This window comes from Salvelinus alpinus, chromosome 6 (genome assembly GCF_045679555.1).
Source record: "Salvelinus alpinus chromosome 6, SLU_Salpinus.1, whole genome shotgun sequence".
Taxonomy (NCBI): Eukaryota; Metazoa; Chordata; class Actinopteri; order Salmoniformes; family Salmonidae; genus Salvelinus; species Salvelinus alpinus.
In genome coordinates, this window is record NC_092091.1 from 48,737,904 (window position 1) to 48,762,167 (window position 24,264).

The 24,264-nt window shown below is 41.5% G+C and overlaps 2 protein-coding genes and 1 long non-coding RNA gene across 5 annotated transcripts in view; 1 reads left to right on the forward strand and 2 right to left on the reverse strand.

Moving 5' to 3' along the window:
• Positions 1-997: 997 nt before the first annotated feature.
• Positions 998-11,066, reverse strand: LOC139577588 (uncharacterized). The gene is made up of 2 exons (XR_011675340.1): positions 10,766-11,066; positions 998-2,211 (listed from the first exon to the last, which is right to left on the reverse strand). It is a non-coding gene; the product is annotated as an uncharacterized lncRNA (long non-coding RNA).
• A 21-nt stretch (positions 11,067-11,087) lies between these two features.
• On the forward strand, positions 11,088-17,448 carry LOC139577587 (apoptosis regulator BAX-like). The gene is made up of 6 exons (XM_071404705.1): positions 11,088-11,387; positions 11,548-11,578; positions 14,011-14,178; positions 14,786-14,924; positions 15,021-15,125; positions 15,392-17,448. The coding sequence occupies exons 1-6, from the start codon at positions 11,366-11,368 to the stop codon at positions 15,533-15,535; spliced, it is 609 nt and encodes a 202-aa protein (XP_071260806.1). The 5' UTR covers positions 11,088-11,365; the 3' UTR covers positions 15,536-17,448.
• Positions 17,449-17,644: 196 nt separating this feature from the next.
• Positions 17,645-24,264, reverse strand: part of LOC139577586 (voltage-gated potassium channel KCNC1-like) — a 123,955-nt gene continuing 117,335 nt past the window's right edge. For all 3 annotated transcript variants that reach the window (XR_011675339.1, XM_071404703.1, XM_071404702.1), the window contains one exon: positions 17,645-24,011. Coding sequence is in view for 1 of the 3 variants with exons in the window: in XM_071404703.1 (XP_071260804.1) it covers positions 23,998-24,011 (14 nt within the window). In the remaining 2 variants the exon portion in view is untranslated. The remainder of the gene's footprint in view (positions 24,012-24,264) is intronic.

Below are 24,264 nucleotides of genomic sequence, written 5' to 3' on the forward strand. Positions count from 1 at the left end.
TGACCTACTGAGTGCCTCGCATTGTTACTCTGATTTATTCAGAAGAAATGTTACGCATGATGGTAGGTAGGACCAAACCAAACATGCTGCAAATTGATTTGTCAAATATGCTTCGAACCCAGTCGTGCATTCGGTAAACGAGTGATGGGGACGCACGCCAAAATGTGTCTGACCCAAAAGCCGGGTGTAATATGAATGACCGCCACATGCATGCGTGTAATTGGAAACTCGCCAACTAAATTAGATATTGATAGCTACGGTAAGGAGCCATTGCTGAGAAGAGGTCAAATAGATTGGGCCTAACAAGTGAGGTGTAGCAGAGCATAGCCAGAGACCTAGCTGCTGGAATTATACCTAATGTAGCTGTGGTGGTTACTGCTCCAATTCTGAACAAAAGAGCAGTAAAAGGGGAAAGATAGCACCTTTATATTACTTAAGAAAGGAGAGGAATGAAACAGAGGGATGGAAAGAGAATGAATGATGAGGAAAAGAGCACGGTCGAGTGTGAATAAGCATAAAGCAAGAAAAAGGATAAGTAAGAGTGCGCTATCATGAAAGTACCGCAGGAACCCAATTTAGAATGCAAGTGATTAAGGTGAAAAGACCAGATGAGAAACACTAAATCACGTGAAGGAAATTAGTGATAGGAGTTGTGAATGCCATTGAAGGAACCATGAAAACCAGTAAGAAGACCTTAGGGAGACGTCAAGCGGGTGGAAACACCTTGTCTGAGGCTGCAAGCATACGCTGTAAATTATTTTTTTAAATGACGATACTTAATTAACTGTTAATTTTAACATTTTGTTTCTGTATTTATGAATAATGGTGGGATACACTTATATTTAACTTTCGTCATGTAGAATAATAGGAAATGTCAGTAAATGCGAAATACATTAAACTTCCTGTATTTTTTACAGACATGCATCCCTTTTTCACAACAATAAGCTGTAGAAATACAGTAATAGACATTATAAAGAAAATACAAAATGTACCATTATTGTTTTATGGATATTTACTTTAGTTTTACATTGTAAGTGCAGAAGGTTACAGTAAAAATAATGATTTCTGATGTTTATAAACAGTATAAAACTATGCAAGAGAATGTAAAAAGAATGCTATCGTCTGTGATTGTACTGATATTGATCATTACATTACAAACATTAACTGCATTCTACCTTGACTCTCAGGTGGAAGACCATGCTATATTGTCTTTTGTTTTACATTAATATCACCACTTCAGCAATTTCGTCCTCATCAGAGTATGATTCATTATGATCATTCATTATGATCTAACATTCTCTCCATATCAGACACTTCCTCCTCTATTTCAAAGTCACCATCTTCTACATCACTTTTCTGAACTATTAAAAAGGTTAGTGTAATTAAAGGCTAGTCAATATTTCACATTGCATTTCGCAATTGCCATTAGAAACCATTTGACAACGAATCAGACGCAAGTTGGAGGCGTCATTCAAACGCCCGCGCACACAACTGACGCCAATTGAATGCAGTTGGCAGCAGCTTGTCACATGCGTTGATTCGAGAGCGGATAGCTATCATATCAAGGTGAGCGTTACCACCAAACAGTTTAACATAAAGTTGAAATAGTTGACGAAGTTGCTGGATGTGCAGCTCATTAAATCAAATCAAATGAAATGTATTTATATAGCCCTTCTTACATCAGCTGATATCTGAAAGTGCTGTACAGAAACCCAGCCTAAAACCCCAAACAGCAAGCAATGCAGGTGTAGAAGCACGGTGGCTAGGACAAACTCCCTAGAAAGGCCAAAACCGAGGAAGAAACCTAGAGAGGAACCAGGCTATGAGGGGTGGCCAGTCCTCTTCTGGCTGTGCCGGGTGGAGATTATAACAGAACATGGCCAAGATGTTAAAATGTTCATAAATGACCAGCATGGTCAAATAATAATAATCACAGTAGTTGTCGAGGGTGCAACAGGTCAGCACCTCAGGAGTAAATGTCAGTTGGCTTTTCATAGCCGATCATTCAGAGTATCTCTACCGCTCCTGCTGTCTTTAGAGAGTTGAAAACAGCAGGTCTGGGACAGGTAGCACGTCCGGTGAACAGGTCAGGGTTCCATAGCCGCAGGCAGAACAGGTGAAACTGGAGCAGCAGCACTACCAGGTGGACTGGGGACACCAGGAGTCATCAGGCCAGCTAGTCCTGAGGCATGGTCCTAGGGCTCAGGTCCTCTGGAAAGGGAGTGGGAGAGAATTAGAGGGATCATACTTAAATTCACACAGGAGAATTACACCAGATATAACAGACTGACCCTAGCCCCCCGGCACAGACTATTGCAGCATAGATACTAGAGGCTGAGACAGGAGTGGTCAGGGGACACTGTGGCCCCATCCGACGATACACCCGGACAGGGACAACCAGGCAGGATATAACCCCACCCACTTTGCGAAAGTACAGCCCTGAGCATGTGTGCCAAATTTCATCACTCTGAGTCAAACAGATCAAGAGATACAAAAATGTGTCCGTTATAGCACCACCATGTGGTCAATGAGTTCTTGCGTATGTTGAGTCTTGACAGTGTTTGCAACATGTGTACCAAATGTAGTTACAATACGAATATCCTTGACTGATTTATATGCATTTATGTGCCACACCACGCACACGTGAATGTTTATTGGCCAATAGCATCCATGTTGTTTTAGGTACTAGTCTGGGAAAAATTGCAAGAGACCTTTGTCCACAGATGCTGCAGATCGGTCATTCGGTGACAGAAGAGTACCGTTTTAAGTGTTTATCAAATTCAAAATGACGGACAATCCATCAGGGCGGACCTTATGGGTCACTGAGGCAAATTTGTTCCTTGAGGAGATTGATGCACGTACCACATTTTTTTCATGACTGTAGGTCAAATGGGGTGAAGGGCGTGACCTTTGAAATTTGCATTTTCAATCTCTTGTTATAGCGCCATCATCTGGCCAATCAGTGTCATTTTGTAAATGTCGGAGCTCTATTGCAAGACGCATCATTCACGTAAGTTTCGTAAAAAATTGGCCGGTGCTGTCAGATATCGCGTGTGACTATCGTACTAACGGACGAAAACTGATCCACAGTCCCCTCCCCGATTTCATTGTGGAGGACAACAAGGCTGCATGGGATTTCTGTTAATGCGACTCCGTGTAGTAAATGGCAATGTCCGCTTTAGTTATAATGCCAGTTGCACCAACACAGTTCAACCTCTGACACTGCCAAAACAACTGCTATGCGAATGTCAGCTAAAGAGGATCTGATTGAAGAGCCCTAAAGCTAAACATACATGAAGCTAAACATGCATGATTGCAGTGCCTGAATCACATACCAATATACCAACATGGATGGCTAAATAGTAAGCAGGTCCAGATAGAGGCTGAAGATAGCCTTATGGCATACCTGACATGGCTAATGCTATGATAAAGCAATAGGCTTGGGCAAGGCACTGCCTTGGAGCATACAAATCTAACAGTAAATGATGCACTATCAGCACAATAATGAAATGTGAGAGAAGGACATTAGACTAGGGTGTCTGTATGTAGCCTCAGCATTAAGTACATAGAGGATGAGGGCTCAGAAGCCAACAGTTCAGATGAGCTCCAGCAAGCTGTTTTTACCAGATTTCAGAGCCCAACAGTTTTTACATGCCTCGAGAGGAATAGGCCACAATACAATATTATATTCGTTATAGAATACTATATAAAAATTAGGTGACGAGGACATTGTTGGCATACCATATTTCCTTGTTACCATCACAAAAGGGAAAAGAGTGAAGACATATTGTGCCTCTGTTCTCCCTACAAGCCTTGTTCAACTTTTTTCCCCTTCACAAACCAAACTTCTGCCTCTGGACCAGGACCAACCAAAAGCATAATTGGCAGCAGAGAGTTTCAAATGTAAAATGAGGAATTGAGCACACACACATACAAATGTGGAATTGAGTAGCATTGTGTGGTGTAAAGCCACAGAAAGCCAGTAGCTGTGTGGCACTTTACAGTAGGGAAATAATTTCTAATTAAAGACACACATATACTGAGTGTACCAAATATTAGGAACACCAAATATTAGGAACACCAAATATTAGGAACACCTTCCTAATATTGAGTTGCAACCCAGCCCCCGCCCTTTTTGCTCTCAGAACAGCCTTATTTCATCGGGGCACTGACTCTACAAGGTGTCAAAGCGTTCCACAGGGATGCTGGCCCATGTTGACTAAACTGTTGTCCTTTGGGTGGTGGACCATTCTTGATGCACATGGGAAACGGTTGAGTGTGAAAAACTCAGTGTTGCAGTTCTTGACACAAACAGGTGCACCTGGCACCTACTACCATATCCCATTCAAAGGCACCTACATTTTATGTCTTGCCCATATGTAAACATTAAAGTGGCATTATTAAAGTGACTAGTGTTCCATTTATTAAAGTGGCCAATGATTTCAAGTCTGTATGTAGGCAGCAGCCTCTCTGTGCTAGTGATGGCTGTTTATCAGTCGGATGGCCTTGAGATTTAAAAACAGCTTCTGTCTCGGTCTCAGCTTTGATGCACCTGTACCGACCTCGCCTTCTGGATGGTAGCGGGGTGAATAGGCAGTGGCTCGGGTAGTTGTTGTCCTTGATGATCTTTTTGGCCTTCCTGTGACATTGGATGCTGTAGGTGTCCTGGAGGGCAGGTAGTTTGCTCCCGGTGATGCGTTGTGCAGACCGCAAACCCTCTGGAGAGCCATGCGGTTGTGGGCGGTGCTATTGCCGTAACAGGCGGTGATACAGCCTGACAGGACGCTCTCAATTGTGCATCTGTAAAAGTTTGTGAGGGCTTTAGGTGACAAGCCACATTTCTTCAGCCTCCTGAGGTTGAAGAGGCGCTGTTGCAACTTCTTCACCACACTGTCTGTGAGGAGCATTTCAGTTTGTCTCAAGCATGGAATAGCCTTCATTACTGAGCACAAGAATAGACTGACGAGTTTCAGAAGAAAGTTCTTTTTTTCTGATCATTTTGAGCCTGTAATGGAACCCATCAATGCTGATGCGCCAAATACTCAACTAGTCTAAAGAAGGCCCGTTTTATTGCTTCTTCAATCAGAACAACAGTTTTCAGCTGTGCTAACATATTTGCAAAAGGATTTTCTAATGATCAATTAGCCTTTTAAAATGATGAACTTGGATTAGCTAACACAACGTGCCATTGGAACACAGGAGTGATGGTTGCTGATAATGGGCCTCTGTGGATATTCCATAAAAATAAAAATCAGCCATTTCCAGCTACAATAGTCATTTACAACATTAACAATGTCTACACTAAATTTCTGATCAATTTGATGTTGTTTTAAAATGGACAAAAAAATTGCTTTTCTTTCAAAAACAAGGAAATGTAGGGTGTGAATACTTTTGCAAGGCACTGTACAGGGCTTAGAAACAAAGGTGTCATTGTACACTGATGATTCATGCTTTCTTTAAATCCACAACTTGGATCCATCCACAGCCTTAATAGAGGATCTAGATACTTTTCAAATCAAATCAAAGTTTATAACGTGGAGTCTTCGACAATTTTTAGGGCCCTCCTCTGACACCGCCTGGTATAGAGGTCCTGGATGGCAGGAAGCTTGGCCCCAGTGATGTACTGGGCCGTTCGCACTACCCTCTGTCGTGCCTTGCGTTCAGAGGCCGAGCAGTTGCCATACCAGGCAGTGATGCAACCAGTCAGGATGCTCTCGATGGTGCAGCTGCAGAATCTTTTGAGGAGCTGAGGACCTATGCCAAATCTTTTCAGTGTACTGAGGGGGAATAGGTTTTGTTGTGCCCTAATCACGACTGTCTTGGTGTGCTTGGACCATGTTAGTTTGTTGATGATTTGGACACCAAGAAACTTCAAGCTCTCAACCTGCTCCACTACAGCCCCATCGATGAGAATGGGGGCGTACTCGGTCCTCTTAATCCTGTAGTCCACAATCATCTCCTTTGTCTTGAAGGAGAGGTTGTTGTCCTTGCACCACATGGCCAGGTCTCTGACTTCATTGTCGGTGATCAGGCCTACCCCTGTGTTGAGGATCAGAGTGGCGGATGTGTTGTTACCTACCCTTACCATCTGGGGGCAGCCCATCAGGAAGTCCAGGATCGAGTTGAAGAGGGAGGTGTTTAGTCCCAGGGTCCTTAGCTTATTGATGAGCTTTGAGGGCACTAGGGTGTTGAACGCTGAGTTGTAGTCAATGACTAGTATTCTCACATAGGTGTTCCTTTTGTCCAGGTGGGAAAGGGCAGTGTGGAGTGCAATAGAGATTGCATCATCTGTGGATCTGTTAGGGCGTTATGCAAATTGGAGTGGGTCTAGGGTTTCTGGGATAATGGTGTTGATGTGAGCCATGACCAGCCTTTCAAAGCACTTCATGGCTACAGATGTGAGTGCTACGGATTGGTAGTCATTCAGGTTACCTTAGTGTTCTTGGGCACAGGGACTATGGTGGTCTGCTTTAAACATGTTGGTATTACAGACTCAGACAGGGAGAGGTTGATAATGTCTGTGAAGACTCTTGCCAGTTGGTCAACGCATGCTCGCAGTACATGTTCTTGTAATCCACCTGGCCCTGAGGCCTTGTGAACGTTGACCTGTTTAAAGGTCTTACTCACATTGGCTGCGGAGAGCGCACACAGTCGTTCGGAACAGCTGGTGCTCTCATGCATGTTTTAGTGCTATTTGCCTCAAATATTAAATAGAAGTAGTTCAGTTTGTCTGGTAGGCTTGTGTCACTGGGCAGCTCGCGGCTGTGCTTCCCTTTGTAATAGCAAGCCCTGCTACATCCGACGAGCATCACATCCGGTGTAGTACGATTTGATCTTAGTCCTGTATTGACGCTTTGCTTGTTTGATGGTTCGTTGGTGGGCATAGCGGCATTTCTTATAAGCTTCCGGGTTGGAGTCCTGCTCCTTGAAAGCGGCAGCTCTAGCCTTTAGCTCAGTGCGGATGTTGCCTGTAATCCATGGTTTCTGGTTGGGGTATGTACGTACAGTCACTGTGGGGACGACGTCGTCGATGCACTTATTGATGAAGCCAGTGACTGATGTGGTGTACTCCTCAATGCCATCGGAGGAATCTCGGAACATATTCCAGTCTGTGCTAGCAAAACAGTCATGTAGCTTAGCATCTGCTTCATCAGACCACCAAGTCACTGGTTCTTCCTGCTTTCATTTTTGCTTGTAAGCAGGAATCAGGAGGACAAAATTATGGTCAGATTTGCCAAATGGAGGACAAGGGAGAAATTTGTATGAGTGTCTGTGTGTGGAGTAAACGTGGTCCAGAGTTTTTCCCTCTCTGGTTGCACATTTAACATGCTGATAGAAATTTGGTAAGACGGATTTAAGTTTCCCCGGCTACTAGGAGCGCCGCCTCTTGTTTGCTTATGGCGGAATACAACTCATTCAATGCGGTCTTAGTGCCAGCATCGGTCTGTGGTGGTATGTCGACAGCTACGAAAAATACAGATAAATTGTCTAGGTAGATAGTGTGGTCTACAGCTTATCATGAGATACTCTACCTCAGGTGAGCAATAGCTCGAGACCTCCTTAGATATCATACACCAGCTGTTATTTACAAAAATACATAGTCCACTGCCCCTTGTCTTACCAGACGCCACTGTTCTATCCTGCCGGTACAGCGTATAACCAGCCAGCTGTATGTTGATAATGTTGTCGTTCAGCCACGACTCCATGACGCATAAGATATTACAGTTTTGAGTGTCCCGATGGCAATTTAATCTTCAGCGTAGGTCATCTATTTTATTTTCCAAAGATCGCACGTTTGCTAGCAGAATGGAAGGAAGTGAGGTTTATTCTATCTTCTACGAATTCTCAGAAGGCAGCCTGCCCTCTTGCCCCTTTTTCTCTGCCTTCTCTTCATGCAAATGACGGGGATCTGGGCTTGTTCCCGGGAAAGCAGTATATCATTCACATCGGGCTCGTTAAAAGAAAAAAAGGATTCTGCCAGTCCGTGGTGAGTAATCGCAGTTCTGATGTACAGAAGTTATTTTCAGTCATAAGAGACTGTAGTGGCAACGTTATGTACAACAACTTAAAAAACAAACAACAAACAAACAAACAAACAACGCAAAGAAGAAAAAAAAAAGAAAAAACTTTTGTTAGGAATACGTAAAACGGCAGCTTTCTTCTCCGGTACCATCTTAATTACTGCTCGACTAAAAGAATCTCGGGTTGACCAACAGCCTAACGACAAAACAATCGACCAGTCAAGTAATTGGAGTCAGCCCTACTTATAAATGTAGACCTATTAAAATCTCAACAGGACCAATTCTGAGTTGAGCTCACATTTGATTGGCTGCAGAGACTGACACCTCCAACACAGAGTAACCAATAAAATAAAATGGCCCCTAGGGAGTATCAGCTATTGACAGAGTAGTGAGGTCAGGGTACACTTTTCAGGGTGGGTATAATTTTTGGAACATTCCAACAGGAATGTGTTCCAAAAACTTTGTAAATAACAAATGTTGCCAACAAACAACACATACAAAGTTGAATAGCGGGCAAATAAGATACCGGGTAGGGAGTGGGCTATTTCATTAAATTTTCACTCACGTTAAATACGAAAAATGTCTGTCCTCACTTTGGTAACCTATGGACAAACATTAAGAATAAACTACGTGGTGAGTTGATGCCTATTCGGCAGCTAGTTAGCTAGGTGAATTGATCGCGCTATTTTGTATGCTTTGTTTTTTGGCAACCTTGTACTTTACGAAGTTATTAGAACAGATTCCCGTTGGAACGTAACACAAATTATACCCACCCCACTTTTCACCAGTCCCAAGCACATCCTACAGCACATAATCTAGCAAAATACACTGCTCAAAAAAATAAAGGGAACACTTAAACAACACAATGTAACTCCAAGTCAATCACACTTCTGTGAAATCAAACTGTCCACTTAGGAAGCAACACTGATTGACAATAAATTTCACATGCTGTTGTGCAAATGGAATAGACAAAAGGTGGAAATTATAGGCAATTAGCAAGACACCCCCAATAAAGGAGTGGTTCTGCAGGTGGTGACCACAGACCACTTCTCAGTTCCTATGCTTCCTGGCTGATGTTTTGGTCACTTTTGAATGCTGGCGGTGCTTTCACTCTAGTGGTAGCATGAGACGGAGTCTACAACCCACACAAGTGGCTCAGGTAGTGCAGCTCATCCAGGATGGCACGTCAATGCGAGCTGAGGCAAGAAGGTTTGCTGTGTCTGTCAGCGTAGTGTCCAGAGCATGGAGGCGCTACCAGGAGACAGGCCAGTACATCAGGAGACGTGGAGGAGGCCGTAGGAGGGCAACAACCCAGCAGCAGGACCGCTACCTCTGCCTTTGTGCAAGGAGGAGCACTGCCAGAGCCCTGCAAAATGACCTCCAGCAGGCCACAAATGTGCATGTGTCTGCTCAAACGGTCAGAAACAGACTCCATGAGGGTGGTATGAGGGCCCGACGTCCACAGGTGGGGGTTGTGCTTACAGCCCAACACCGTGCAGGACGTTTGGCATTTGCCAGAGAACACCAAGATTGGCAAATTCGCCACTTCACAGATGACAGCAGGTTCACACTGAGCACATGTGACAAACGTGACAGAGTCTGGAGACGCCGTGGAGAACGTTCTGCTGCCTGCAACATCCTCCAGCATGACCGGTTTGGCGGTGGGTCAGTCATGGTGTGGGGTGGCATTTCTTTGGGGGGCCGCACAGCCCTCCATGTGCTCGCCAGAGGTAGCCTGACTGCCATTAGGTACCGAGATGAGATCCTCAGACCCCTTGTGAGACCATATGCTGGTGCGGTTGGCCCTGGGTTCCTCCTAATGCAAGACAATGCTAGACCTCATGTGGCTGGAGTGTGTCAGCAGTTCCTGCAAGAGGAAGGCATTGATGCTAGGGACTGGCCCGCCCGTTCCCCAGACCTGAATCCAATTGAGCACATCTGGGACATCATGTCTCGCTCCATCCACCAACGCCACGTTGCACCACAGACTGTCCAGGAGTTGGCGGATGCTTTAGTCCAGGTCTGGGAGGAGATCCCTCAGGAGACCATCCGCCACCTCATCAGGAGCATGCCCAGGCGTTGTAGGGAGGTCATACAGGCACGTGGAGGCCACACACACTACTGAGCCTCATTTTGACTTGTTTTAAGGACATTACATCAAAGTTGGATCAGCCTGTAGTGTGGTTTTCCACTTTAATTTTGAGTGTGACTCCAAATCCAGACCTCCATGGGTTGATAAATTTGATTTCCATTGATAATTTTTGTGTGATTTTGTTGTCAGCACATTCAACTATGTAAAGAAAAAAGTATTCAATAAGAATATTTCATTCATTCAGATCTAGGATGTGTTATTTTAGTGTTCCCTTTATTTTTTTGAGCAGTGTATATATTTTTGAAATATAATCTGGACATGTTAGGTGGTTAGCTGTTGAAAGAGTCAGACTGCTGTTCTTTACAGAAGATCCTAACCCGACTTGACCCAAGGCGTGTCTGCCTCCTGAGTTAGTTACAGTAATAAAGTTCACATGGTAATAGCCTGCTAACAGAAATCCTATTATCTATGACATGGTGTAAAGTGTGATGTGAAAGAGAAATGTTATATCATTACATGGCTGATATTCTAACACAATGTTGTTTTATTTCGAGTAAATTCACCTCAAAATGTATTTTGTGTCATACTTAAACATATGCAACGAATATCTAGACACTTGTGCAACAAATACATGTTTTTGTTTTGTTTTTACCTGAGCAGTAACAGTGCTGGAACTACTCGGTCCGTACTCCATTGACTGAAAGATATTGTGTTGGTGGTGCTGCCAACCATGATAAAATGTTGCAAGAAGTAACTTTTAACTTGTGTTGATCATCAACATGAAATTATGTATCAGACACCCCCACCGCCTTCACTAGCTTAGTTGCCGCTGTCTCTGCTTTAGCTAGCCGGACAAAAATCAACTAGCTAAAATCAACTAGCTATCAGCTAGCATGTTGTGTATGGTAGTCAGTTTCCACACGGACACATTAGCGTGTGGACCCATATTGACAATGCGCACGCGTGGAATGTCTGACCGCTGCTCGTCTGCTCTCGGCTTTCATTCGACTGTCCAGTCTTGTTGTCGTCTGAGTCCGTTCCTAATTTTTTGTGTTTATAGATTCTGCATATTATCTCAAAGGAATGTGATATTTTCTTAATAGAGATAAAACAGCAGCAACCATCGCCTGTCAAATAGAGCTAGAATAGTTGTATCCTGTTATAAGAGAATAACTACAATTACTATACTGAAGTTTTCTGAAGTTACAGCTCGCTAGCTAACGTTATCGTTCGGGCTGGGTGTGGACTGCCAATGGCGTGTGTAGAGACATCAGGTAGCTAGGTCTGCCAGTGCAATTTCTCATCACTGCAACAATGTAACCAAGTTATCAGTACATTGTTATTGCTAGCTATCAAGATTCTGTTCTATTTGACATTTAGAATTATTTTTATGTTGACTAGACCTAAGCTGATTTTTATTTATTTGTTCTACAGATGACAGAGTAGGAGAGGTCCTGCTGAAAAGGTGAGTTCACTTTCACAGATACTCAAAACTAACCAAAGATGCATCATATGGACACACCTACACTACCGGTCAAAAGTTTTAGAACACCTACTCATTAAAGGGTTTTTCTTTATTTTTTACTAGTTTCTACATTGTAGAATAGTAGTGAAGACATCAAAACTATGAAATAACACATGTAATCATGTAGTAACCAAAAAAGTGTTAAACAAATCAAAATATATTTTATATTTGAGATTCATCAAATAGCCACCCTTTACCTTGATGACAGCTTTGCACACTCTTGGCATTCTGTCAACCAGCTTCACCTGGAATGCTTTTCCAACAGACTTGAAGGAGTTCCCACATATGCCAAGCACTTGTTGGCTGCTTTTCCTTCACTCTGCAGTCCGACTCATCCCAAACCATCTTAATTTGGTTGAAGACGGGGGATTGTGGAGGCCAGGTCATCTGATGCAGCACTCCATCACTCTCCTTCTTGGTAAAATAGCCCTTACACAGCCTGGAGGTGTGTTGGGTCATTGCCCTGTTGAAAAACAAATGATAGTCCCACTAAGCCCAACCCAGATGGGATGGCGTATCGCTGCAGAATGCTGTGCTAGCCATGTTGGTTACGTGTGCCTTGAATTCTAAATAAATCACAGACAGTGTCACCAGAAAAGCACCGCTACACCATAACACTTCCTCCTCCATGCTTCACGGTGGGAAAAACACATGTGGAGATCATCTGTTCACCCACACCGCGTCTCACAAAGACACAGTGGTTAGAACCAAAAATCTACAATTTGGACTGCAGACCAAAGGACAAATTTCCACCGGTCTAATGTCCATTGCTCATGTTTCTTGGCCCAAACAAGTCTCTTCTTCGTATTGGTGTCCTTTAGTAGTGGTTTCTTTGCAGCAATTTGACCATGAAGGCCTGATTCACACAGTCTCCTCTGAACAGTTGATGTTGAGATGTGTCTGTTACTTGAACTCTGTGAAGCATTTATTTGGGCTGCAATTTCTGAGGCTGGTAACTCTAATGAACTTATCCTCTGCAGCAGAGGTAACTCTGGGTCTTCCATTCCTGTTGCGGTCCTCATGAGAGCCAGTTTCATCATGGCGCTTGATGGTTTTTGCGACTGCACTTGAAGAAACTTTCAACGTTTTTGAAATTTTCCATATTGACTGACCTTCATGTCTTAAAGTAATGATGGACAATCATTTCTCTTTGTTTATTTGAGCTGTTCTTGCCATAATGTGGACTTTGGTCTTTTACCAAATAGGGCTATATTCTGTATACCCCCCTACCTTGTCACAACACAACTGATTGGCTCAAATGCATTAAGAAGGAAATAAATCCCACAAATTAACTTTTAAGAAGGCACACCTGTTAAGTGAAATGTATTCCAGGTGACTACCTCATGAAGCTGGATGAGAGAATACTAAGAGTTTGCATAGCTGTCATCAAGGTAAAGGGTGGCTATTTGAAGAATCTCAAATATAAAATATGTTTTGATTTTTTTGACCACTTTTTTGGTTACTGCATGATTCTATATGTGTTATTTCATAGTTGTAATGTCCACTATTATTTTACAATGTAGAAAATAGTCAAATAAAAAAGGAAAACCCTTGAATGAGTGTGTGTTATAAAACATTTGACCGGTAGTGTAGCTGTAAACCTGTGGCTGCTTCCAGTGGTGGGAAAAGTACCCAATACCCAAGTACCCATACTTTTGTAAAAGTAAAGATACCTTAACAGGAAATGACTCGAAGTAAAAGTGAAACTCACCCAGTAAAATACTACTTGAGTAAAAGTCTACAAATATTTGGTTTTAAATGTACTTAAGTATCAAAGTAAATGCATTGCTAAAATGTACTTAAGTATCAAAAGTAAAAGTAGAAATAATTTCAAATTCCTTATATTAAGCAAACCATACAGTACAATTCTTGTGTTTTTTTTAAATTATGGATAGCCAGGGGCACACTAACACTCAGACATAATTTATAAACAAAGCATTTGTGTTTAGTGAGTCCACCAGGTCAGAGGCAGTAGAGATAGCCATGGATGTTCTCTTGAAAAGTGTGTGAATTGGAGTAAAATGTTGTTGTTTTTTAATTCTTTTGGAATGTCGTGAAGTAAAAGTAAAAATTGTCAAAAATATAAATAGTAGAGTACAGATACCCCAAAAAACGATTTAAGTAGTACTTTAAATATTTGTACTTAAGTACTTAATACCACTGGCTGCTTCCATGGGGTTGGGAATTGACAAAAACAGAGAGCAAAAAACAATGTATTCTCTACATTATCAGCTAAGTGCAAGGAAGAAATGAAAACCGTCAGACACCGTGTGTCGTGACAACAGTTGTTTAGTTTGACACACAGTAGGCTACAGCAGGCTATGTGCTCTAAGAAGGAGTGGTTCTGAACCAGAATGTTCTCTCGTCCCCAGAGTGATGCAGGAGCAGCTGGATGAGGTGTTGTCATCAGAAGTCCCGGTAGTGGTCTCCACAGAAACCCAGGAATTGGAGAGTGAGCAGGAGCAGAAGATGGTGTTACAGCTGGCTGTGATGATACGTACCATCGGAGACGCCTTCAAGGAGAACAGGGAGCTGGACGAGTCAGTTGATATTAGAGCCATTGCTTTGTGTTTTACAGTACCTGTTCAATTTCTCAAACTGTTATTATGTGAATTCACATTGATGAATTTGATGCATAGACTACCCAGCAAATCGGGAACATTCTCTGAACATTATACATTAAGTTTAAGTTAAGGTTTAATCTAACATTAGCATTTATTTTTCTTCGGAAAATGATTTAAATGAAGTGTCCTTGGAATGTTCTAACATTCATTAAAATGTTATGCACAACATTTGTAATAACCACAACAGAACATTCCCCAAATGTTCTCATTAGGTTTCCAGTTAATGTAATAATAAAAAACAGACTAAATGTGTTCTGGGAACATTCTTGCAACATCAGGCGAATGTTTTATACAAACATTGTTTAATTATCAGCACAACTGAACATTTTTTGTGTAATGAGAACATTTGCCGCAACCTAACGAATGTTCTGGGAACTTTCTCAGAATAAATTTTGGTTTGCTGGGTAGCTAAACAAATATGAATATAGAGTATGCTTGTCTATCTGTGTGTTAGTTTACAATGGTCTAAGTCAGTAGTCTAATTCCTTCCCTACCTCCCTCAACCCGCATGTCCAAACAACAGTGTGATAGATGGAATGGTGGGGCAAATGACCAGCAAGCCCAGCTACTGGAAGTTGGTAGAAAAGGTATTTGAGGACGGTCAAATCACCTGGGAGAGAATTGCTGTGCTGTTCTACGTAGCAGGGAGGATAGCTGTCAAGGTATGTTATACAGTGTTCTTGTTACTTTGTTATTATTATTGGATGTACAGTACAATCACTGTGTGTGTATTAAATCACTCTTTTCATCTCTGCTAGGTGGTGATTGCTAACCTCCCCGAGTTAGTGAAGGACATTCTGAAGTGGACTCTGGAGTACTTCAGAAGCAAATTACTGGACTGGATCCAGAAACATGGAGGATGGGTAAGATATGGATCCCATCAGAGGCTGTCCCCGAAGTGTTTCCCCTTTTGTATTAAAGTAAACAGAATGGGCAATATTCTACATTAATATAAACTTGGTCTTGGTTGTTGTGTATGATGTGGTATTAACTATTGTTAAAGAAAACTGAACTGGGATTGTCATTGATTTCTCTCTCACTTTCTGCCCTTCCTTTCTCCATTTTCTTTCTCCCCCCTTTCTCTCTCCTCATCATTCTTTGTTCACCCTCTTTAACTCTCTTTTCCCAGATGAACAGTTTCGCTGAGCTGGCACGTGTACAGGTGGAGAGGATATCCTCTATGAGCGCCCGGTCCTCAGGACTCATCCTGGTCTTCCTCGGAGGTGTCATAATGGGTAGTGTTATCACCTGGAAACTGGTCAGGAGGACCTGACACACACACACATACACAGTCCCACTCCGGTTCAAACGCAATTGTTTGACATGACATGCAAACGTGTGGGCGTGCACACACACACACACACACAAATACATTTGTTTACCTAGTCTATGTATTATTAGTTACCTACCTTCTGGTTTGCTCTGGATAAATAAGATGACCAGATGCTGCTGGAAGTGGTGTTGGAGAGCCAGTAGGAGGCACTCTTTCCTCTGGTCTAAAAAAAATATGTCCCAGTCCAAAGATTGGGGACATTGCCCTCTGTCGGGTGCCGTCTTTTGGATGGGACGTTAAAACGGGTGTCCTGACTCTCTGTGGTTAATAAAGATCACATGGCACTTATCGTAAGAGATGGGGTGTTAACCCCGGTGTCCTGGCTAAATCCATCTGGCCCTCATACCATCATGGCCACCTAATCATCCCCAGCTTCTAATTGGCTCATTAATCCCTCTTCCCTGTAACTATTCCCCAGATCGTTGCTGTAAATGAGAATGTGTTCTCAGTCAATTTACCTCAACTTAAATCAAATGAAACTCAGTGCCTTCAGAAAGTATTCACACCCCTCGACTTTTTCTACATTATGTTGTTACAAAGTGGGATTAAAATGGATTGAATACTTTTTTTGTCAACGTTCTACACAAAATACTGTATTACATCTCTGCACTTAGAAAAAGAGAGCCATCTGCACTGCTATTTTAGTTTTCAGTTAATCTGATTGAATATTCTCTCATCATTGATTTAATCTACTTATCTCAGCAATTTCAGGGTTTTCTGTATAGTTATCTAATGTTGGTGTGGCATATTATTCTGTTTTAATGTTACTCTTGAATCACAAAAAATCTTAAACACTACTGTTGCTCACAGAGTGAGTCCATGCAATTTATTATGACTTGTTAAGCATATTTTTACTCCTGAACTTATTTAGGCGTGCCATAACAAAAGGATTGAATACTTATTGACTCAAGACATTTTTCATTCATTTGTTTAAGAAAATCATCTAAAAACATAATTCTACTTTGACACAAAATCTCAATGTAATCCATTTTAAATTCAGGCTGTAACACAAAGGGATGTGAATACATTCTGAGGGCACTGTATATATTGACCTACAGTAATGAAACCAAAGTGTTGGGGCAGAGCTCAGTACATTTTGTGTCACTACCCTTGCGGGAAAAAACATGAATTTCACGTGTTTAACATGTGATCTTATGGGAAGTTAATGTGTCAACATGTAAAAGCAACATGTGATAATATGAAATTGCACATTTGCAAAATTTCAACATGTGATACCATGAAACTACACCTCACAACATTTGAACTTTTTTCACATGTGAAAGTCAAAATCTGATATTCACATGTGAGGTGAAAACATGTTATTCTCACATGTGAAAGGTGGTGTTAACATGTGAAATCTGTATTGAATACATGTGAACAAATGGTTTCACATGTGAACAACTGACCTCGCATGTGTCTCTTTTGTTTTCAAATATGAAAATTTCAGCTCAACATGTGAACAGGTATATACAATTTCAAATGTGAAAATGTGATTTTCACATGTGGAACTGCAAATAAAATAAAACTGTATATCATCAAATGAAGTGTTCCAAAACCACATGGTTTCAAATGATTTCAAGTGAAGGGAAATGTGAAATGTTTTCTCGTAAGGGTATATCATCATGTTTGTTGGTATCCTGCTAGACTATGGTATCTGTGCCTGAAATGAGAAACCGGTGTAAGCCTAACAGACAGCCAATCATGTTATGTGATTTTTTTTTTACAGAAAGGTCATATTATTTTTCAATACAATATTTTACAGAAATAACACATGAATACCGATTTGATATTTTTTACGTTTATGAAAATGTATGAAACATGTATTTTGAATAAAAAACATTTGGGATGTTTGACTTGAATGTATTAAATGTGCCATTTTATTAGGATAAACAAAATAAATATGAGTTGACGATGTTTGTGCTGCAATAATCATGTTTTAAATATGACCCCTAAAAGTCCTCAACATGAGCATCAGTCAGTAAGCTCCATAATATCAGTCATGATAGGAATTGTTAGCTAGATGTACAAAAAATGCACAGGACACAAATAGAACATTTTGGCATAAGCTTTTAATATTTTTATAGAGTTTTTGATGTTTTCTCTTTGAATTGGATTTGCTTGTTTTTCCAGTTAATTTTGTGGGTTTTTTCATTTTATTATTCTTGTTTTATTTTCCTATCTGCAATGGAGAAGAGTTTTTCAGTTTAATTAGCATTCACTTTCAAACTTTCATACTTTTAATAATAGAACTGTGTTTAAGTCTCTTTTTTCAAACTTGTTTGTTAAATTATTACTGTTTATTAATCTTTTTTCTTTACACGTTTCAAAAATATAAAAGGTAAATTATAAACATTCCATTGAAATATATTTTATACAGTTCTTGATTCTTTTTTTTCCTGTGTTATGACATTAAAATTGTATCCAGTATCAGTCTTTATAGCATAAACCCCATTCAGTGTTATTGTAGTAACCTTCTCTTCTTCCGTCTCTGTCTTCCCTCTCTTTCTCCCCTGATAGGAAAGTGGCACGGCTGCACCCAGTGCCTTATTCCCTTAGCGGCGATGTAGTCACAACAGTTGGCAGGACCAATAGAAACATTAGCTGCATTGGCGCTAGTAGTGCAATGTTCTTTCAAATGTAAAAATCATAACACAAATCAGCAACAAAAACACAAATCAGACAAAAGAGTAATAAACAAGTCACCAAATGATAAGAAAATAAAAAGCACCAAATAAGGAAAAATAACAGATAAAAATTAAGTAAAGCAATGATATTGACATATCTGTATCTAGAGGGGTAGATTAATAGATACATAATCTACTGTTATAGACAGAAGAAGTGACTGTCAAAATTATATGTAGAGATGTACAGATGCAAAAGACAGATGGACATGTAAAAATATAACAGAATGGACAGATTGGCGCTATGTTACTAGCACTGCTGAGATATCCCGGACTGTTGTATGTATCAGGAAAGATATCGGACTCATGAAACTGAGCCTATTTCACCTCCCAAGTGCAATACACATAGAAAGATAGCCAGTGTACTTCTACCAATTCAGTAAAGCCACACTGCAGTGAACCAAAAATATAACAAAAAAATTTACATAATAAAAAGTTATATAGATTTCTTTTTTTTAAAGAGTATGTTTCAGTTTGCATATCCCCCCCCCCCCCCCATCCTCTCACCACTGGCTGACAGAGAAAGAGGAAGACAGAGATTGCCGGCGAAAAGAGAGTTACTTCATTCTGGCCATTCACAAATAAGTTGTATTTTTTTTCTCCCACGCATGCATTAGAATTGAACTTCAAACAATATGTTAGAAAAACACAAGAACAAGGATGCAAAAAGAGCTTCTTCTTCAAACATGTGTGGAGGGAGAGAAAGAGAAGGGGATAGGAAACGGGGATGAGAGGGAGGAAGACGTCGGGGAAAGAGAATTTATGACAGCGGGGTTTCTGGTTTTACTCTGCTCCTCTCTTGATATGTTTTGTATTTGGGTTTCAAGTAAAGTTATGCAAGTGTTGAGCTATCAAACCTCTAAAGTGGGTGTGGCCAAGTTCAGGAGCTGGATCACACACACCCCCACCTGCACAACGTGTCTTCAGGTAGCCCACACACACAAACACACACACACATTCCTATTGACACACAGTCAGACTCACAACTGTGGTAGTACAGTCATTCACATAAGGTGGCGATTATTCACAGTATATTCATCTGTTTTGTGAAAACCCATCCCAAAACTCAGAGACTAGATGTGTATGCATGCTATAAAATCAAGATGAAAACGTTTTGTGTTCTTTTTTTTTTTTTGGAGGTGGTAAGGTTACTTTGACAGTAAGTTTAGGTAAATGGCATTGGACTCCCCCACAAAATTGAGCGTTTGGAAGAAATTATTGCTCTGACAATATACCCCCCCCCCCCCGGCATTTTAAATGGAACGGTCTGTGTGGGTTGTGCTACCAGAAGGATGATGGGGGGGGGGGTATGATCCATTCACCTCTGTCTTTAGCTGTACCTAAGCCAGTTGTGCCCTTCCCCTCTTCTTCCCATCCACCTTGCACCCGATCCCTCTCCTTCTCTACCCCACAAACAATAATTTACATCTTCAGAATGAAACGTCTAGTAGTGATGCATCCTTCCATAATCTATGATTACTTATGTCTCTATCATTTCAAATCATTCTTTTGGTAACAAACATAGTGCCATAATAAACTTTTTTGGAAAGGGAGAGAGTGAAAGAAGGAGTAGGCAGGAGTTGAAAGAGGGAGAGAGGGAATGAATATGAAAGGGATGGGGGTCGAGGAGAAGGAAAAGGTGGAGGAATCAGACAAGGTGATGAATGACAGAGATCCAGTGTATCAAATGAAAACTGCGAGAACAGGGACATAACCGTGAGTGGCTAACTCCAGGGTCTTCAGTGGAGCCCCTATTCTAATTACTTTAACCCCCACACCCCCATTTACTTCAGTAAACAATGCACCATGCTAGATATAGTAGCTGCCCCTTTTTTTCCACCATTACCCTGCCCCATTCTTGCACTGCCACACAACAGACAGACCCAACACACTGAACTCCTTTGGCACAATGAAACACTGAAGTATAATCATATGCTACAGTCAAACTCTTGCATAGGTAGTTGCTCAGTTCTCAGTACAGTTAGCCCCCAGCATCTCTGGAACATCATCAAAATCTTCATCATTGCGTAATAACAAATAAACAAACAAAAACAAAGCAACAGTTTTGGCAAGTGAACACTCATTTAAGACAAAAATATAAACTAGCAATATGCAAATGAATGTGACCCAAATTGTATTTGACACGGTCTGTGATGTCATTTTAACCCCCCACCCCCAAACATAATTAACACGCCTCCTCCTCCATGTAACATTAAATACCACTCTTGAGATGAATCCTGCTCTACTGGAACACTCGGCTAGACCAGAGTGTCACCAGAGACTAACCACGGCTCAGATGACACTCTTCACTGGGGGGGATAAACTACATCCCGCGCAATGCACTGGAGCCCAGTAGAGGGCGACAAAGAGTAGGCTACATCAGCAGCATATTATCTAAACTCTGATGTAGGCCTAGCTAAGGGTTTGCGGTGACTGGCGAGAAATGACCTATACATACAGGCCTAGAAACTGAACATAGCAACATTAGTTTTCACTTGAAAATAAACATGGAAAACAGGGGGAAATAAAACAAAAAAACCTGTTGTTGAGTGTGGTGAGGTGCCTGGTGCGATGCATCCAGCCATACTGCAAAACAGGCCGTGGTGGTGGAAGGTCAACATGAGCTTTTGTTCATCAACAGAAACAACAACAATTTATCTAGATAAGCTCAATATGATAGCATAGATAGACCGTTCGGCGTTCCCTTCATGCATATTTGAACAGCAGTTTTCCTGGAAATATGATATCCCCACCTGAGGAAATGGAGCAAAGATGGCTGCCTCACCAACGCCGGGGTCACCAGTATGTGTAAAACAAACACTGTTGACGGTCACAAGGGCTGTAGAGTTAGTGAGCTTGTTAAATGCCACAACGACACGTTATGCACATCCCTATAATCATGGAGATAGGCCTACAGTACATTATGTCATAGCAGTACAAAGCTATGCATCGTATAGCTACAATATCAGAGCTGAGCTAATATGACACTATCTGGCCAGTCAGTGCAGTGCTACAGGTGCTAGCTAGCTACAGTACAGGGTCAGAGCTACAGTATTATTGGGCTACACGATCCAATCGATGTAATTTCTTGTATTAGGTCATCGCGAATCTCGTTCACTTGATCAGATACTTTCTCCCAATGCGCTGTAGGCAATTAGCCTGGGGACGGTGTGAGGTCTGATCTCCGCTAGGTATCGCTACACCGCTTTAGTTAGCCGAGACCTTATAGAGTCTACAACCGCGTCCTGGTGGTGAAGCTGCCATCTCCCACCTTGAGCACGAGAATGAAAGAACAACAACAGAGTCCATCATGGTCGTATTCATTAGTGCACACCGTAGCAAACAGCTTTGCAGCGGAAAACGTGTTAGACAAGTTCAGGGATAGTCCCTCCCGTTCCGAGCTGTTTGCTTCCGTTTGGATCCTAGTGAATATGACCCATCGGATCTGAGTACAGTCCAACTAAACATAGTTATACAGACAGACAGTGGAGAGGGGACCTGGATGGACAGTGGGGTGGAAGACAGAGAATTGGCAGCAGGGGACGCAACAGGGCGGTAGGACCAGAGCGTGAGAGCAGTAGACGAAGAAGTAGCAGAGCACAAGAAGAGTAGTCATCAAAGTAGTAGTAGAGTAGTTGTAGTATCAGGGGACGTTCATCGCATAGTTCATCTCTGGTAGATTTGGTGGTGTTTGTATCTTATTTATCTAAGAAAACATTGTTCAATGTGTATCTTGCAATCCTATTTTTTTTTTCGTTATTCCTTTTTTATTATCCCAAAACAAAATATAGATCTTTTTTTTAATATAATCCTGCTCTTTTTTATTTTTTATTAGTTGCATATAACATAAATATTTTTTGTTTCCTCTCGATTTTGTTCATTTTTTCAATTCCTAGCCCTCTTTTTTTACGGAGGGGGTGGGGTGAGGGCTTGCAGAAGTAGACTCATGCAGAATAGTCATGCTGGTAAACAAAGTAATAAAAATGCATTTTCACTTTTTTCCCGGAATTGTTTATCAAAGTTCACCCTGTTCCCGCTATTTTCTCGCACTTCCTTGTGAACCTTTCTGATCTCCCCAGAGGTGCAGTGCTCTTTGATCATCCTCCTTTCTACAGAAAGGAGAGAGACCTTTACAGTAGCCACTCTCTCAACGAGCAGTTGACCATTTGTTATCTTGACACTTGCAAATAGTTACCAATTGGATATTTTTGAAAAAGGTTGATGTGACAATGATTGTTTGGTTTAAAAAATAAAGTCTCTCTGGTCTCTCTCTCCATCCTTTTGTCCTCTACGTTTCGTTCTTCAGGTTTTTTCGATCATGCCATGCAGTTTGCTACGGAGGAGGAGCAATGCTGAGATGCAGAGGGGTGGAGATAAAGAGAGGGAGAGATTGAGAGTGAGAAAGTGAGGGCATGGTATGTCCTTGTTTTCCAGCAGTCGCTTCCGTTCTTGGCATGCGCGTTGCGGTCATGCTTCCAGTGTCTCTCTCCTTTGGCGTCCTCCTCAACTCTTCAGCACACACACGCGCACACGCACACACACACTGGTTTTCTTTAGGTCCAAATCCTTCAAAGTGGTCGATGAGTAGATCTGTTAGGGTCAGCCGACACACTCTCATGCAACACGAGTCAGCATCAGTCAGTCAGGGAGTGTATCGTATTTCAGATCTACGCACAGGTTTATATGAAATGGCCAATGGCCTGGTATACTATATGCCTGGTTGCTCTACTATTGGGGCCCATAATTCAGCATCTTCTGAAGTGTGTCTCTTGTGAGAGGTAAGAGGAGGGCTGTCAATCAATGAAAACAGTCCAACAAGTGTGACTGACTGAACATTAGAAGGTAGTGTCACCATAGTGGGCTGACTCAAGAGTCACTGGACGCAATGGTTGTTCAGCCTCATAGCTTTGCATAGTGTTTGGCTGTAAAACAGTAGAATTACTGTTATGTAAATGTATTTTGCCATTGGCTAGCACCTGGCTCTCCTTTTCTGTAGTCACATCCACGCTGACTATGTTGAGTAATCTCAGACCAGTGCAGTAGTTTGTTTAAATAGCCTACCCTACTGTATATCCGATCTTTGAAGTACTAAATAGGAAGATTTAAAAACAATTGAATATACTGTATCTGAGAGCTGGTAAGATGTAATTTGTCTAAGGGAACATTTGACAGTGGGTAAAAGCATACATTGTCTATGACACAGTAGGATGACAACCAAGTTGTGGAACATTGTCCTACTATCCCATAACCCTTTGGCTCTTTCCTAGGGGCATTCTGTTCTATTGTTTGTTTCTTTTATTGTTTGTCTGGGATTTCAATGTCAATGACTTAGTATAATAAGACTCTGTAAAGTATGCTGACATAAGGTATGTGTTTCAGTGTGATGCTTTTCCAGGTACTCAGAGTCACTGTAAGTCTGTCACGTTGGTCTGGAGTTTGTTTTCTAAGGGATGGTGCTGATTGAGGAGTCCACAGGAACGAAGGATGCTTCTGGTGTGGAGGGATGAACAAATCTTTTTGACTCTCTTTGTCTTCTATCATCCGCTCATCATCGCCTTCAGTTCTCTCTTTCTTTCTTTCGTTCTCTCGCTCTCTCTCCTTTTTTTTCTCTCTCTCTCTCTCTCCGGTTACGTATCCCTTCAGCCTACAGTGAATCCAGTAGGGAGCTCTGGGTGAATTGTGTCCTAAGGTTGTTCCTCTTCTTGGCCAGAAAGGGACATTTTAGAAACTCAACACTGGAAAAAAAGAGGAGAGAAACAAGGAGAAGAATCAGTGGAAGTTCCAGCAAACCTAGAAAATCAACCAGCTACGACTGGATGTGTAAAAACCTACATGATCCAGGGTAGTTTAGTTGATATGATTAACCTAAAATGAGCTTGAATGGGAGTTTGAATTCATTTCACATTCTCAATTGTTATAGTCAAGTGTTTGATTGTATGACTGGATGGGTTTACTTATGATGAGTACAACTGTTCAAAGCAAATTATT